The 19,000-nt window shown below is 45.1% G+C and overlaps 1 protein-coding gene across 1 annotated transcript in view; it reads right to left on the bottom strand.

Annotated features, from left to right (window-relative positions):
* Positions 1-19,000, bottom strand: part of pdlim5b (PDZ and LIM domain 5b) — a 66,727-nt gene that overhangs the window by 18,314 nt on the left and 29,413 nt on the right. Inside the window, 1 exon segment of the mRNA XM_029654906.2 lies at positions 13,906-14,057. Within this exon segment, the coding sequence (XP_029510766.2) occupies positions 13,906-14,057 (152 nt within the window).

Here is a 19,000-nt window from a genome sequence, read left to right as displayed (position 1 = left end):
TTTTGTTTTGAATTACACCGTGCAAATATAATATACTTCAAGCCCATCAGAAGCGAGTATTCAACAATGCCATGGTATAAATCTATTTATAAACCCCGTGCCTTATTGCTTCAGTAAAAACACAAGTTATTGTATAATGAACCACCAGAGTCTCCCTGACAACCATATGTCACAACAACTCAACTCCCAGGTAAGACTGGGAACGATAAATCAATACACCGTTTGTCAGACTTAGAGAGAGGGATAAATGGATGGAGAGCGAGCGGGAGACAGAGAGAGGGGTGAGGCAGGGAGAACGGGAGAGAAAACAGGTGGTGATGAGTAAAGGAAAACTCAGGGGGGAGAAAACCATGCCAGAGAAAAACCTGTAAATAGAGCCAATATAAAGATTACACACAAACTATCAAAGACTGCTGCTGGCTCCCTTACAGGCCTGTCTCTATTTGGCCCCTAGCTCAATGCCACAGAGTCAGCCAGCCATAGAGCAGCATGGAGGTAGAGACATGTGGGAAAACATATTATGCTCTATTACTCTGGTATGTTTCCCTAACGTCGGCTAGATTTTACCGTGGATCCTAATTTCACTCAATCATCCACTCATGCTCGCTTGGATTTCAAAGTGGGGTCAGCGAGCTCTGGAATATCAATATGACTGCACCTCCTGAGATATAATTGACTGAGATTCGTTTTTCAAATGAGGCCAGATAAGAGCCTCTTTACATCAGCCCCACAACGCATGTGTTAGCTAGATACCGAGCACTACAAGCCCACTTAATATGAGACAGTCAGGTCTGTGACCTGCTGTGTGTGTGTGTATATGTGTGCGTGTGTGTGTGTGTGTGTATATATATAACGCAGTAATATTACTGCTTCAGAGCTTCGAACTGTACATTCCGCTGTGTTAAAGAATACAGGGTTTTAGGGGAAGGAGTAGTCTGTATACTATCCTCTGGGCCACAAAGTCATGTTTTGAACATATGGCCAAATCCTCAGCTGTTCAGTCATAAAAATAGACAATGGACGCAGTAGTTGGAGCTTGACGTATTGGAAACAACCCAGGATCCCCACATGCCAGTATTTTCAGAGTCCTCTGTCTGTATCCTGTCAGTACGCCTCACAGAGAGCCACCCCACCACACTAAAGCTTCTGGCTTGTCCTGCACTTGGGTTCAATGGAAAAAACTAACAAAAACTGCTCAACAAAGCTATCCTCCATTTGGTGGCCACCACAGACAGAGCAGCAGCCCAAGGCACAACAAGCACTATGTATATCTCCCCTCAGTGTGCGAGTCTCTACCTCTGTGTACAGGGCTACACGCCGGAACGGTGTAGAAGACCTCAGATTTATACTCATGATCAAACCAGCTGCAGGACCTTTATCGCCTCAGGAAGAGGAGGGTGGTCCTGTTGTCCATACTGCTGCAAACAAACACACTATTCAGAGGAAGTGGTTACCAGGATGTGAACCATCAACTCTCTATCCACAAGGATAGTATATTCTGTATATTCCTTCCCGATTCTTTCACTCTGAGGAGTAGAGACAGTCGCAAACGCCAAAGAACGTAGCCTAATGAAGGAAACGACTAAATGCACATCAAGTACACACAGCACCATTCCAAGAAAACACACTCTCCCTCCTCCCCCTCCAGCTCTTCTTGCCCTTCTTCCATGGCGTGAGCTATTCATGACCTCAGTCTGCTGGACACAGTCTAGATTCCGTCTGGTTCGTGTTCTCTCATTAATTAATGCAATTCTGAATAAAGTTCCTGCCCCAGCCTATCATCTGGCTTCATAAACAACGGTGTCTGACAGCCTCCGAGGCCCAGACAATGTGTCCCTTTTCCCCATAAAGACAGTGACTCAGCAAGACAGAATAGTCTCTTCCAGAACATGGGGCATGTTCTCTGTTCTCTGGCATTCGGTCTGTCACATTGTGCCATTTTAGGAAGAGTTGAGGACAGTCTCACAGGTCCTTTTTCTAACAGAGTCGAAGCTGACCGACTAATGGCTCTCTCGCTGGGTGGTTATCGAGGCCCACTGTTACGGATACAGTTATCCTGTGTGTGTGTGTATCCTGTGTGTTTCTTTTCTCTCCTTCTCCCCTCACAGGTGAAAACCATCACTCCCCAATCAGTCAACAATCAATCAGAAGACACACCTCCTCCTATTTCCTACCCTATCACAGTTCCTTCCCCATGGTTTAAAAACCCCATCATTTGTTTGTTCTAGAGCAATCTCTAGCGCAATCTCTAGCGCAATCTCTAGCGCAATCTCTAGCGCAATCTCTAGCGCAATCTCTAGCGCAATCTCTAGCGCAATCTCTCTGTAAAGGCCATGTCTGTAGGTCTCTGTGTTTCACTCTCGCTTTGTGTCTTAACCTCTCTTTTGTTTAAGCACCTCATAGCACTTTGTCATCACCTGTGAGTATTGTTTTTGGTTATGGTGTTTGTGTGTTGCTGGTGGGAAAAGGGGGAAACCAAGACAAGTCGCCCATGGGCATACACTACCCGTAGGTGAACTTTGTTAAATACACTAGTTAGAACTGGGCGGACCACCCACTGTATTTTTGGTTAGTTAGTTAGCTGTTGTTAAAGTAGGCTAGTCTAGCTTAGGGGTGTTTTTGAATACTTATTGTTTCTTTCCTTGGGTCCAGCTCAGCCCCTTTTCCAGCTCCCCCCATTACCGTGTGTTTATAAATAAACCTAGAGTTTGACGGTAGATTTCTGTTGTCGTGGTTATTTCGTGCACACTTTTACTTTGTCACAATAATAATTTGCATGAGTTATGTTACGGGTCTCATTACCATCCCCCCTAGACTGTCGGGCCAAAAGGGATTCGTAACACCCACCCTGCCACACGTTGATGGAATTCATATTGAAAAGTACTGTACCCACACTTGCGGGTGCATATTTTCCAATGCATTCTCCAATGTACTTGTACTATTGTATACACTTCAGGAACGCAGCGTGGGATTGGGCTAAATCCAAACAACCTGTGCCATTACAAACAAGATAGACTCCATAACACCGTGCGTCTGCCATCATTGGGTCTGGGGGAGGCCCCATCCTCCGTTCTCTGTTCCCAGAGCTGACTGAACAAACACAGGCCAGGGTGGTCCTGTGAACATCTGCCCTCTCCCCTCGGTCCTCTCTCTCTAGCCAGATCGCGTGCTGTGCTGTTCAGACTGATGGACAGTGTGCGTGTGTCATTTGACAGCTGTGTGCGGGAGAAAAGGGGGAAAACGGAGTAGCAGGGCAGTGTAGTCTGGTCTGGGGGTAGGCCCGGGGGACACTAACTGGTTCAAACTGAACCATCCAGCTGTTGTCCTGGACCTCAATTGATTCATCATGCACATACAGATGTAGGATCTTAATTTGAGCCCGTTTTCTACAGCAGGAAAATAATCCTGCCGGGTTCGGGAAATGTGACCTCTAAACCTCAAATACACTACACGTTTTAAATGTCCTGCATTGTTCTTTATTCAACAGGGTTATCAACTGAAGATCCTACATCTCTAACCTATAAGTCATCTCGGTATATATGAGCCAGCTAGACGGATCGATGATATATGTCATCCAATTAAGTCAGATGACAGATGATACGGATCAAGAAGTCACGCATTTCTGATTGATGGGGATCCTTCCCAGAAAATACAAAAGTCTGTATACCAAATCAAATCTTCCAGGGCTATCCTTTGAATGTCGTGTCACGTAGGCCTCAAAAGTCAATAGCTCACTGAGAAAAACAACCATTGAATCTTAAACAAATTCCTGTTAAATTCAAGGTGTATGATCCAATTTTGTCTGCGGATATTGCACATAACCACAATATAAATTCTGTCCTGTATATTGTCCATAGGGATGACTTCCCCCTGCTGAGAGGAGCATGGTTGTAGTCAGACAGAGGAGGCCTTTAGATGTACCCTTCCTGCTCACATAGAGAGCCTTCTTCAGCCTGCCTGCATCCCTGTTCCACTCACTTGAACAAAGTCAAGGTCACATTAGCATGGTTATAAATGGTGGGATTTAGATAACGTGTCCTTTACATACTACTGAAGCTAATGTAGTTTAATATGGTGCTCTATTCTTTGCAGGCTAAGTATGAGAGAGATGGGGAGAGGGAGGCATGTGAATAAATAGGCTGGTAGGAAACTGAAACACAAAAACACACTATTGCAGAATAAGGAGTCTGGAAGAACGGGCCTGAGGGCAAAGTAGAGACATATTTCCCCCTCCTGTCTGTCTGAGCCAAGAGCAACAGTCTGGCACATGGCATCTGACTGAGTGATGGAGAGACTGCTAACGCAAGGCCCAGCTCGCTCAGCACCAGGACACAACATGACACACACACACTACTGTGTGTACTGCAGCTAGATATCCAGGCGAGAATTACACGATGACATTTTAAGGACTACTCACTCATGAACTGCCTCACATCTACACGGTATAAAAACTCATTATCAGAGATGTTCTGGAGATTGTTCAACACCACTGCCAAATTAACTACTATCTGGGTAAAGAATTATTCCATTGAAAGAGCAAGTCCTTAACCCTTACATAGCAGTAGAGATCGGCAGTAGTCCACCCCAATCATCCATGTCTTTGCCATTAATCTACTCTGAGGGGAAAATAACATTTGTATGTAAACTACTCTTTAACTGTTATTTCATTGTTATCCAAATAGTTCCCGTGTCACTTTCAGTGTGAGATGTGGATGTCGACATAGGGCTTAGCATGTCACTTTAAAAACTGGTTGGGGAATGAAAACAAAGGGAGATGGATGGCTGTGGAAAAGTTGTTTCTCTGCTCTGCTAAGTCCATCTATGGCTGGCCAGCTAGTGGGGCCTAGGGGCCGGGCCGGGCCCCTGGTGTAACTCACGCGGCTGTCAGGGGCACAAAGCTTTCAACGCTCGATGTTCCTTGCTCTCCTGCTTCTCCCGATCACAGTGATGGGAATGGCAAAGAAATGGCCAGGGAAACAGGAATTCTGACACAGCCTCATTAATCAGAAGTGGGAGAGGAGACAGGGAGTACTGAAGGCATGGATGAGATGAGAGCGAGAGAGAAAGTGAGAGAGAGAGAAAGTGAGTGTGACAGAGGTGAGCGAGCGATGTTGAAAGATGTACTCTAGGGTCAGCAAGGGGAGAGAGAGAGCTCTAATCCTATGGAAAGACAGGAGAGGAAGACGGAAGGGGTTCGTTTTTAGTGTGAAAGCTACTTAACATTCGCAACGGGACAGCCTGTCGCTATTGTCAGTCTCACTCGTATGATGTGTGTGATGACTAACCCCCAGCGCTCCAAAGCAGTGTGCACGTGCTGTGTAGGGGTGGGGTACGTTAACAGCCAAATAATGACACCATAAGCATGAGAAGATCCCAAGTCCCAGCACACTCTCCTCTTTCCACCATCTGCACACACAAACACTTAGAAACCTGCACAAAAACACACAAGCAGATGTTTCCTAATGTCTCTCCCAGACAATCCCGCGTCAATCTGTTCCCCCTGAATGACAGCAGACCAAGGAGTGGTAAACATGAGGACAGGATAATTCATACCAAAGGCACACACACAGAGACAGACAGACAGACCTGAATAATTTATCCCATACTAAAAACGTAATCTGGAACAATTTCCCCATTCTGGATCAGTACATGTAATTGAATGTAAAATGCTTCTAATCCGCTGGAAATGAGAGTATTCCCATCCATTGCACAGAACTTGTTCCTGCTCAAAAGCTACCTTGGGTCCCGCAGTAGCGCAACCAGTCCATTTACTGAATACTAGAACACCTGATACTGTGCAATAGAATGATAACTACCCATAATAAAGATGGCATTTCCAGCCCTAAAGTAGGTTCCTTATCAGGGGAATAAAGATAAACAGCAAAGAAACAGATGGTTTCATAATAATTGAATATGATTGCATGATATGACACGCTCCATGTACATTATGAGGTTAATTATGGCATGTAGAAGTTCCCTCATGTTCAAACGCGCTCAGTTGGAAACATTATGAAACATGATTTAATCCAAAACATTAAAAAACGCAGGTCAACATGACTTTTAAGATAGAGGAAAATGCTGGCCATGTAAGAGAAACGGGAGAATAAATCAATAAAAATACTTCTGGGAATAGCCAGCTAATAGGTACAAAGACTAAAAGCTTCTCAATTCAAGTTAGTCCCATTTCAGAGTGGAACCATGGCCAGAGTAGTTCAAACTCCTTGATGCACCAATCCCGTTAGCGGGATCATTTGTGTCAACCACCACTGAATACTAAAAATATTTACATTTTCATGAAATCACATGTGCAATATAGCAAAACACAGCTTAGCTTGTTGTTAATCCACCTGGCGTGTCAGATTTCAATAAAGCTTTTTGGCGAAAGCATACCAAGCGGTTATGTAAGGACATCTCTCTCAGTAGACAAAATATTACAAACAGCAGCCAAGTAGATTGGTCATGAAAGTCAGAAAAGCAATAGATTAAATCGCTTACCTTTGATGATCTTCAGATGTTTGCACTCACGAGACTCCCAGTTACACAATAAATGTTCCTTTTGTTCCATAAAGATTATTTTTATATCCAAAATACCTCCATTTGGTTGGCGCGTTGTGTTCAGAAATCCACAGGCTCGAGCAGTCACGACATCGCAGACAAAAATTCCAAATAGTATCCGTAATGTTCGTAGAAACATTTCAAACGTTTTTTTTTAATCAATCCTCAGGTTGGTTTTACAATATATAATCGATAGTATATCATCCGGGTATGTAGCTTCTTCAATGAGAGAGAGAGAGAGAGAGAAAATGGCTGCTCCAAGCTGTTGCGCATACAAAACGCTGCTGGCACCCAGCCATACAATGACACAATGTGATCTTTCTCGCTCATTTTTAAAAATAAAAGCCTGAAACTATGTCTAAAGACGGTTCACACCACGGGGAAGCCATAGGAAAAGAAATCTGGTTGATATCCCTTTAAATGGCGCGAAGGCAGGCTATGGAACATGGAGCTTTCGAAATAGAAGCCACTTCCGGGTTGGATTTTCCTTAGGTTTTCACCTGCAATATCAGTTATGTTATACTCACAGACAATATTTTGACAGTTTTGGAAACATTAGAATGTTTTCTATCCTAATCTGACAATTATATGCATATTCTAAATTCTGGGCCTGAGAAATAGGCAGCTTAATTTGGGTACGTTTTTCATCCAAACATCAAAATACTGCCCCCTACACTCAAGAGGTTTTAACACCCAAGAGACTGGCCCCTCTCACCCTCTCTACTCAACATCTGGCCACAGCTAGGCATGAAAGCACAAGCTCTGTATGACATTATAATGTCCTTTTCCTCATCCCCTATCCCCAGTCACACGGAAGTTTGTCTACCAAGGAAACACTGGTCATCTGTGAGTGCGTCTGGTGCTAGGCTTCCTCTCCTGCTAACAGAGCAGCTAGCATATGGTTGACTGGCTGCTATGTAAACAGCAGGCCTGACTATACTGTGCCCTGTCGGTCTGTCTGTCTGTGAACAAGCTGTACCAGCAGGGGGGGGGGGGGGATGAGATAAGCACAGCAGGTGGTGGTACCCGACCCTTGGGGTCACCATTGATTTACACACAACTGATAGGCTGATTGGTCAGACAAACATTCTGGGCATTAAGATGTAAAAGAGAGGCCCTATCCAACTTTTTAGATGAGAGGACAGGACACTAAGGCTAAGGACACTACCGACAGGCCAGTAAAGTCAATTGACAGAGACAAAAATATTTGGTCTCCATTGCTGCTCTATTGATGTCTCAAAAACAGTATTTCTATTTTGTCTCCTTTAAAAAAAAACATTTCACTGACATCTGAGCTCAAGGAAAGCAAAGACGGATAGAAAAAAATGTGTGTGAACCAAAAAGAGGAAAAAGACACTGTGCTTTGATATGTTGCAACTGTTTTTACGTTGGTACATGTCAATTCCACTTAGTCTCCAGTGGACATGCCTGTTTCTCTGGTCTGTGTTGTGAGCTACAGTATATGCTGATGAGAGAGTGCAAGGCCAGCCTGTACTGACCGTCCTGGGCACTGTTAGAACTCAGCCCAAGAGATTCAAGTTTACAAATTCTGAAATTATTCTCTTTCTCTACGCGCCTTCTCAAACTGGGGAAGCCGTCTTGCATGCCTTTAGAGAACATGAGAGGATCTGTTGGGTTTCTGACATCCTGTTTTGTTTTTGTCTTTTGAGGTTTCGGACCCAGGTGCGGCAGCCACATTCTCAGAAGGAGCGGTGTGTTTGACAAATACACAGCAGTTTCCTCATGCTCTTTCCCACACCCTCCTGGCAAAACTCACTGTGTTAACCTGGGAAGACATTTCCATAAAAGCAAAGAGGAAAAGACATGTTGTAAAGTGACTGGTTGTCATTACAATCATAGCACACATTAGGCTCAATTGGCCAGTTTTGCTTATGAAGATGCTTTTCAGTTGCTAATGGCCCAAGCGTGGATGGAAAAACAGTTTTTCTGTTCTGAGGAATTTCTGAGAGAGAAGAATACCACAACTTAAAATTGGATGGTTTCCAAATGTAACCAGTCAATCTAAAAAGGGGAAAATCATGCATAATCCTACTGTAGCGTACCTACAATTACCCTCAGTTATACTACGGCTACAGTAGGTCTGTGCATGTTCTCCATCACTTTGCTGGCAAGTGGAAACACTATTTTTTCCAACCCTCGAGACACGGACATGAACTGCTAGCGTGGGCCAAGACATTCAATCTTTCTTGGATACCCAGTCCCTATCACCTCGTAAAGTCTGCTAATCAAAACCGCATTGTAGCCTAGCATCCCTAGTTAGCGTGTGCTGCTCTGTGGCTCAGGGGGTGTTACTGTGGGGGAGACTGGTAAGCAGCAGCAGTGTCATAGGGAGGCGGTGAGTGATGGATATAATAATCCTGGCAGAGAAAAACTGATGAATCATAAAGTTGTGGATTCTCCAGCATAGGATGAAAATAATTCTTTACTACACTCTTAGAAAAATATTTAAATAAAATGGTGCTATCTAGAACCTGAAAAGGGTTATTCAGCTGTCCCAATAGGAGAACCCTTTGAAGAACCATTTTTGGTTCCAGGTAGAAACCTTTACCAAAAAAGGGACATCTGCCTGGAACCAAAAAAGGGACATCTGCCTGGAACCAAAAAAAGGACATCTGCCTGGAACCAAAAAAGGGACATCTGCCTGGAACCAAAAATGACTATCTTATGGGGACAGCCGAAGAACCCTTTTGGAACAATTATTTTTAAAGAGTAGTATAAGCTATAGGCACTACAGAGGAACTCTCCCTCTTAGCTTTAGTCAGCTGTAGGCTTCCCCTTGAGCAGAGCCATGATGAGTTCAACATCTAATTTCAGTTGACATTTGAATGAACCACAGCCTAAGCTGCAATATGGCTGGTACTGGTTTGTCTGTCAGAAGAAAAACAACTGGTTAACTTCTGTGTCTTCACTCAAACTAGCCCTTCTCATAAAATCAAATCTGAACAGCCTTTTTTGATCAAAGGCAGCACAACAAATTGGATCACACTTTAAACCCAATTATCTGTCCCCTTGCTAAACATTTCGCCAAATAGTCCCCCAGACTCATTCGTAGAGCAATGACTCACGAATGTTGATGTGTACCTTTTTGTGCTCATAGAATATCAAACGCGACTGTATGACATCACACGGCCTGGTTTGACACACGTTAATCAATCCTAGCGCATTGCCACGGTTACGTTAATATCCATAATACGCTTATCACATCAGTCAACAGTAATCACATTGAGAAATCCCACACGGGTACGTGTAGTGAGATGCGTTGAGACAGATCTGCAGCTGGAGGCTAGAGCTGAGACAGATCTGCAGCTGGAGGCTAGAGCTGAGACAGATCTGCAGCTGGAGGCTAGAGCTGAGACAGATCTGCAGCTGGAGGCTAGAGCTGAGACAGATCTCTGCAGCTGAGACAGATCTGGCTGGAGGCTAGAGGCAGATCTGCAGAGCTGAGACAGATCTGCAGCTGGAGGCTAGAGCTGAGACAGATCTGCAGCTGGAGGCTAGAGCTGAGACAGATCTGCAGCTGGAGGCTAGAGCTGAGACAGATCTGCAGCTGGAGGCTAGAGCTGAGACAGATCTGCAGCTGGAGGCTAGAGCTGAGACAGATCTGCAGCTGGAGGCTAGAGCTGAGACAGATCTGCAGCTGGAGGCTAGAGCTGAGACAGATCTGCAGCTGGAGGCTAGAGCTGAGACAGATCTGCAGCTGGAGGCTAGAGCTGAGACAGATCTGCAGCTGGAGGCTAGAGCTGTGGCGGTTCTGCTCACTAAAGACGCATGTAACATCACAAACAAAGTGAAGCACTGAGAAAATGCAAGGGGTGCCTTTTTCTCGAAATTGAAAACAAGACCTAATAATGGGTAACTGTAAACCTCTCCTCCTGTACCAACCCCTCCTGGCGCCATTCTCAGCTCAGTTTCAGCAAAGGCAGTCCATCCTCCCTGCCTGGAAACCAACATTAAGAAAATATAGTCAGGAAGGGAATGCGGTCTAAAATGATTTGATGGAAATCAATGCATTCTTTTCACATTGCTGAATTGACCAGAAGAGGTACACATTTTGGTTTGGGAGACGGGAGGGAGGAACAGGAGGGTCGGGGAGAGATGGAAATGTTGAGCGTTGCATCCACGCTGCCAGAGAGCACATACCGTACCATGATTAAACAACATGGGTGACAAGGAAACCGTGCTTGAAATGCCTGGCTGTTTACAATATCTAAAAAACGGCTAACAGAAAACTGTCTCATTTCCTTATTTTGAATGGTAGAGCTCCCTTCACTTTTCAGTATGCATGTCCCCGAACATGCTACACTCTATAACGCTTAAATTTGCCATGTACTTCAATGTATTATTTAAAAATCGCAAAAACGCATGTACATGTACAGAAATGAAGCACGAGGATTCGCTACGTCGCTGAATCTCATGTGTCGTCATCGTCTAGCATGGCCTGAGTGTTTGAGGTTTCATTGTGCATTTATTACACTTGCTAGATTACAGACAGCTGTGAGATGGGGTCTAATTCTAGGCCTATTTTCTTTTCCATTCGAGGGGAAAGGCTCCTTAATCTAGTGTTGTGGTGGCAGAATGAGAGGACAAGTGAACCAGCCGCTGTGCTGCTCTTTCAACAGCTTTTCCAGCTTGGGCGGCGTAGCACGGCGGACCTGTGGAGGCGTTTTCCCAGGGCTCAACACCTCTACGGGACAGCGGAACACTGGGGCTAAATGCTTTTCACAAACAATGAATAAGAAGGAATAAACCCTCCACTCAACACTGCTTTCCTTAGTGGCTGTACAAGAGCCACAGCTAAGATTGATTCTGCTTTGGAAACACTTTTCTGAAATCAAACAGAACTGAATCTATTAGGACCAAGCTGTGTGTGATTGTGAGATGCTGGAATTAATTGCCTGTCTTATCTCAGGATTGACCAAAGTGTTTGATGTCTTCGACAAATCATTGATAGAAAGCAAAGCAGACAAATCATTTCCTCACATATGGACGTTTTAATTTGCCTTATTCAAATCACCTATAAGGAATAGTATTGTAATGGAGGATTACACGGTATCCATCGGCCTCCTTGCAAATGGAGACGGAAAACTGTTTAAGCAGCACTAAACTGCTGTTACAGCTCTACAGAGAATTTATTCAAATGTACGCTAAACCGATGCCGTGTCTAGTATTCCCTGCTTCCTTTGGAGGTTGGATCAATGTAGCGGGTATTTTAGGAGCTTTCATTAGAAGCTTTCCTCACAGGGGTTCACTTTAACCCGGGCAGAGCCAGCCTTGGCAGCGCTGTGCTTTTTGACAATTATCGACTGCGTCACTCCTCCTCAGAACGCATGGCCCAGTGCAGTCATGTTCTAGGTGGGTTGCTGCGGTGACAGCTAGAACAGTGCTGAAGTAGCACAAAGGGACCTCTAAAGCCCAAGGTCTTTGACAACAGACATCGGTCTGATCTGATGGCTTCCGCAGGTTTCCCGCCAAAACAGCTTGACAGCCATGAAAAGTGTGTGTGAAACCTTGATGAGGAATTCCACTGCGACGGCATAAAGTTCAGTCTCTCTGTTCCCTCGGATTGATTTGACTGAATCGGATGTCCTAAATGCACATCCTGTACATTTGTCCTTAGAGGGAACATTTGCCATGACGCTTGCCCTCCATTGTACACTACCCCCATGCAAAGCCATTGAGCTATTCAATGAGAGGTAGTCTATAAGCCCGATTTAAACTTATCCTGGCCTTCCATGACTGCCTCCTACCGGGGTCAAAGGTCAGGGGTGTACTCCCTGTTCCGCAGGTTTGCTTTTCCCCCCCAAATGGATTCTTATAAATAAAAATGTATACGAATATTTTCAGAGACACCTTTGACCTTGTTCTGATGAATGCAACACCCATCCGTAGCACGCGCTCCAGCAGGTGTATCTCATTGATCATCCCTAAAGCCAACACCTCATTTGGCTGCCTTTCGTTCCAGTACTCTGCTGCCTGTGACTGGAACGAATTGCAAAATCGCTGAAGTTGGAGACTTTTATCTCCCTCACCAACTTCAAACATCAGCTATCTGAGCAGCTAACCGATCGCTGCAGCTGTACATAATCTATTGGTAAATAGCCCAACCATTTTCACCTACCTCATCCCCACAGTTTTTATTTATTCACTTTTCTGCTCTTTTGCACACCAATATCTCTACCTGTACATGACCATCTGATCATTTATCACTCCAGTGTTATTCTGCAAAATTGTAATTATTCGCCTACCTCCTCATGCCTTTTGCACACATTGTATTTAGACTCCCCTTTTTTTCTCTACTGTGTTATTGACTTGTTAATTGTTTACTCCATGTGTAACTCTGTGTTGTCTGTTCACACTGCTATGCTTTATCTTGGCCAGGTCGCAGTTGCAAATGAGAACCTGTTCTCAACTAGCCTACCTGGTTAAATAAAGGTGAAATAAAAAAATAAAAAATGCCCCTAATTGTCATTGGGACAACAAAAAGTGTCCATCTTTATCTCCATCCAGGGCCACTCAATTGATCTGGCCTAACCTCGTCACCCACTGAGTGTGTTTAAGACTGAGTAAATCACACACTGCGTGTTTCCAGCTGTAGTACTTCACACACACACACACACACACACAGAGCATCAGGTTATAGTGTGCTTGTCGAGAGACACATAAACAAAGGGACACATAAACAAAGGGATACATAACGTGTAAGACAAAACACGCCCGAGTGCTGAATCTCAACAGCGTCGTCATGACATCCCTGCATTCTTGAGAGGGCCTCGGGGACAATGACAGGGCACGTACGTAATGCATAAACAGAGCAGGCAAACCAAACCAACCTCAGGGACCGTTTAAAGTACCAGCAGGTTCAAATCAGCTCTCAACCATGGAAGACTAGATTTTGTTTATTTGGTTGATAGAGAAATAAACACACATGGGACATGGTCCAAGTTCTCCTCTGACATGGTAATGACCGGTTACTGCTTTATGTATGTGGTGTTCCATTTGGGTAAATGGCCCAGTGAGGGATAACTAGTCATGTTTTTACCGTAAAGCATTCACATAATCATATTTTACAAGTCCCTGAAATGTGCCTTAAATACAGAGTTTCAGACAGAATCAACAAAGTCGCATGCAAACTCCGCGAAGCTCAACATAAGACACGCTACAGCACTTACCGTGATCTTATATAAACTAGGAGAGTACACAGTACAGCAAACCCCAGGGGAAGGAGTGCAACACTCCGTTCTCTGTGCTGAACTTGTACTGCTGTTAAATAGCAGTTCATTCTTAAGTGAACGATAAGGTGTGTGTGTGTGTGCGCGCGCAGCCTCTTACTTCTGCAGGGTGAGGTTGAGGTCGTCTGTGCAGGCTTTGATCTTGTTCTGGGCCTCCAGGTGGTTCATGCTGTTGGTGGCGATGCCGTCGATCGACAGAACTACATCTCCCACACTCATTCTGGCTTTGGCTGCCTTGCCCCCATCGGTCAGCTGTGAAGACACACAGAACCAGACGTACACGATGAAATGGAAGTAAAATAAACATACACGCATGCATTCATTTACTGTAACAGTATAATAAACAGTAGAGAATCCCAGGAGTCAGGACTAGGGAATTCCGTGCTATATTGAGCATAGCTTAGTGTATTTAACCTCCACACACTGGAGGGTAGAATACACAGACAGACTCCCAGTGACTCCGAAGACGTCTAATCTGTATCTGTCTTTTTATTTATGCGCCTTAGAACAACTTTCTTAAAACAAACAGTACGCATGAACTCATCTCAAACGTTCCATTCAACTCTATTTGTTCAGCTCTCTTATCACAGAAAATCAGACGAAAAGGGTGAGGCCTGATCATGCCTGAAAAGCAACACCAAAACAGGAAATGGCCATGGTATTATGAAACTACGCAATAAAATCCCGCTGTATTATTTTATATAGCATTGTGTTCGGTCCCTGTGGTGTCTTATCTAACCTTTGTTTTATGTAACCGACATTCTCTCTCTCTTTACAACACTGGTCACTTATCAGCTGGGCCCAGAATAGACCAGGCAAACACTCCAGGGACAGAGAAAAAGACAGGCCCTCTACATATGCTGCGTATATACACAGACAGACAGGCCCTCTACATATGCTGCGTATATATACACAGACAGACAGGCCCTCTACATATGCTGCGTATATATACACAGACAGACAGGCCCTCTACATATGCTGCGTATATACACAGACAGACAGGCCCTCTACATATGCTGCGTATATATACACAGACAGACAGGCCCTCTACATATGCTGCGTATATATACACAGACAGACGTATATATACACAGACAGACAGGCCCTCTACATATGCTGCGTATATACACAGACAGACAGGCCCTCTACATATGCTGCGTATATATACACAGACAGACAGGCCCTCTACATATGCTGCGTATATATACACAGACAGACAGGCCCTCTACATATGCTGCGTATATATACACAGACAGACAGGCCCTCTACATATGCTGCGTATATACACAGACAGGCCCTCTACATATGCTGCGTATATACACAGACAGGCCCTCTACATATGCTGTGTATATATACACAGACAGACAGGCCCTCTACATATGCTGCGTACAGACAGACAAGCCCTCTACATATGCTGCGTATAGACAGACAGGCCCTCTACATATGCTGCGTACAGACAGACAAGCCCTCTACATATGCTGCGTATAGACAGACAGGCCCTCTACATATGCTGCGTACAGACAGACAAGCCCTCTACATATGCTGCGTATAGACAGACAGGCCCTCTACATATGCTGCGTACAGACAGACAAGCCCTCTACATATGCTGCGTACAGACAGACAAGCCCTCTACATATGCTGCGTACAGACAGACAAGCCCTCTACATATGCTGCGTACAGACAGACAAGCCCTCTACATATGCTGCGTATATATACACAGACAGACAGGCCCTCTACATATGCTGCGTATATATACACAGACAGACAGGCCCTCTACATATGCTGCGTATATATACACAGACAGGCCCTCTACATATGCTGCGTATATACACACAGACATATGCTGTGTATATATACACTACATATGCTGCGTATATACACACAGACAGGCCCTCTACATATGCTGCGTATATACACACAGACAGGCCCTCTACATATGCTGCGTATAGACAGACAGGCCCTCTACATATGCTGCGTATATACACACAGACAGGCCCTCTACATATGCTGCGTATATACACACAGACAGGCCCTCTACATATGCTGCGTACAGACAGACAAGCCCTCTACATATGCTGCGTATATATACACAGACAGGCCCTCTACATATGCTGCGTACAGACAGACAGGCCCTCTACATATGCTGCGTATAGACAGACAGGCCCTCTACATATGCTGCGTATATACACACAGACAGGCCCTCTACATATGCTGCGTATATACACACAGACAGGCCCTCTACATATGCTGCGTATATATACACAGACAGGCCCTCTACATATGCTGCGTACAGACAGACAAGCCCTCTACATATGCTGCGTATATACACAGACAGACAGGCCCTCTACATATGCTGTGTATAGACAGACAGGCCCTCTACATATGCTGCGTATATACACACAGACAGGCCCTCTACATATGCTGCGTATATACACACAGACAGGCCCTCTACATATGCTGCGTATATACACACAGACAGGCCCTCTACATATGCTGCGTATATACACACAGACAGGCCCTCTACATATGCTGCGTATATACACACAGACAGGCCCTCTACATATGCTGCGTATATACACACAGACAGGCCCTCTACATATGCTGCGTATATACACAGACAGGCCCTCTACATATGCTGCGTATATACACAGACAGGCCCTCTACATATGCTGCGTATATACACAGACAGGCCCTCTACATATGCTGCGTATATACACAGACAGGCCCTCTACATATGCTGTGTATATACACAGACAGGCCCTCTACATATGCTGCGTACAGACAGACAAGCCCTCTACATATGCTGCGTACAGACAGACAAGCCCCCTCTACATATGCTGCTCTACATATGCTGCAGACAGACAAGCCCTCTACATATGCTGCGTACAGACAGACAAGCCCTCTACATATGCTGCGTACAGACAGACAAGCCCTCTACATATGCTGCGTATATATACACAGACAGACAGGCCCTCTACATATGCTGCGTATATATACACAGACAGACAGGCCCTCTACATATGCTGCGTATATATACACAGACAGGCCCTCTACATATGCTGCGTATATACACACAGACAGGCCCTCTACATATGCTGCGTATATATACACAGACAGGCCCTCTACATATGCTGCGTACAGACAGACAAGCCCTCTACATATGCTGCGTATATATACACAGACAGGCCCTCTACATATACTGCGTACAGACAGACAAGCCCTCTACATATGCTGCGTATATATACACAGACAGGCCCTCTACATATGCTGCGTACAGACAGACAGGCCCTCTACATATGCTGCGTATAGACAGACAGGCCCTCTACATATGCTGCGTACAGACAGACAAGCCCTCTACATATGCTGCGTATATACACAGACAGACAGGCCCTCTACATATGCTGTGTATAGACAGACAGGCCCTCTACATATGCTGCGTATATACACACAGACAGGCCCTCTACATATGCTGCGTATATACACACAGACAGGCCCTCTACATATGCTGCGTATATACACACAGACAGGCCCTCTACATATGCTGCGTATATACACAGACAGGCCCTCTACATATGCTGCGTATATACACAGACAGGCCCTCTACATATGCTGCGTATATACACAGACAGGCCCTCTACATATGCTGCGTATATACACAGACAGGCCCTCTACATATGCTGTGTATATACACAGACAGGCCCTCTACATATGCTGCGTATATACACAGACAGGCCCTCTACATATGCTGCGTATATACACAGACAGGCCCTCTACATATGCTGCGTATATACACAGACAGGCCCTCTACATATGCTGCGTATATACACAGACAGGCCCTCTACATATGCTGTGTATATACACAGACAGGCCCTCTACATATGCTGCGTACAGACAGACAAGCCCTCTACATATGCTGCGTATAGACAGACAGGCCCTCTACATATGCTGCGTATATACACAGACAGACAGGCCCTCTACATATGCTGCGTACAGACAGACAGGCCCTCTACATATGCTGCGTACAGACAGACAAGCCCTCTACATATGCTGCGTATAGACAGACAGGCCCTCTACATATGCTGCGTACAGACAGACAAGCCCTCTACATATGCTGCGTACAGACAGACAAGCCCTCTACATATGCTGCGTACAGACAGACAAGCCCTCTACATATGCTGCGTATATAGACAGACAGAAGCCCTCTACATATGCTGCGTACAGACAGACAAGCCCTCTACATATGCTGCGTACAGACAGACAAGCCCTCTACATATGCTGCGTACAGACAGACAAGCCCTCTACATATGCTGCGTACAGACAGACAAGCCCTCTACATATGCTGTGTACAGACAGACAAGCCCTCTACATATGCTGTGTATAGACAGACAGGCCCTCTACATATGCTGCGTACAGACAGACAAGCCCTCTACATATGCTGTGTACAGACAGACAGGCCCTCTACATATGCTGTGTATAGACAGACAGGCCCTCTACATATGCTGCGTACAGACAGACAAGCCCTCTACATATGCTGCGTACAGACAGACAGGCCCTCTACATATGCTGCGTATATACACAGACAGACAGGCCCTCTACATATGCTGCGTACAGACAGACAAGCCCTCTACATATGCTGTGTACAGACAGACAGGCCCTCTACATATGCTGTGTATAGACAGACAGGCCCTCTACATATGCTGCGTACAGACAGACAAGCCCTCTACATATGCTGCGTACAGACAGACAAGCCCTCTACATATGCTGCGTACAGACAGACAAGCCCTCTACATATGCTGCGTACAGACAGACAAGCCCTCTACATATGCTGCGTATAGACAGACAGGCCCTCTACATATGCTGCGTATAGACAGACAGGCCCTCTACATATGCTGCGTATATACACAGACAGACAGGCCCTCTACATATGCTGCATACAGACAGACAAGCCCTCTACATATGCTGCGTACAGACAGATAAGCACTCTTTGATCCGACAGACAGACAAGCCCTCTACATATGCTCCCACAGACAGACAAGCCCATCTAATATTTGCTGCGTACAGACAGACAAGCCTCTGACTTTAATATGCTGCGTAGAACATATACACAGACAGACAGGAACACATTCCACATATGCTGTGTATAGACAGACATTCCACTCTAACTACATGCTGTGTGTGCTGGCCTGTTTGATCCG

The sequence above is a fragment of the Oncorhynchus nerka genome, linkage group LG4, assembly GCF_034236695.1.
Source record: "Oncorhynchus nerka isolate Pitt River linkage group LG4, Oner_Uvic_2.0, whole genome shotgun sequence".
In the NCBI taxonomy this organism is placed as follows: domain Eukaryota; kingdom Metazoa; phylum Chordata; class Actinopteri; order Salmoniformes; family Salmonidae; genus Oncorhynchus; species Oncorhynchus nerka.
The sequence above is the reverse complement of the archived record's forward strand: the minus strand, read 5'-3'. Positions and strand labels throughout refer to the sequence as shown.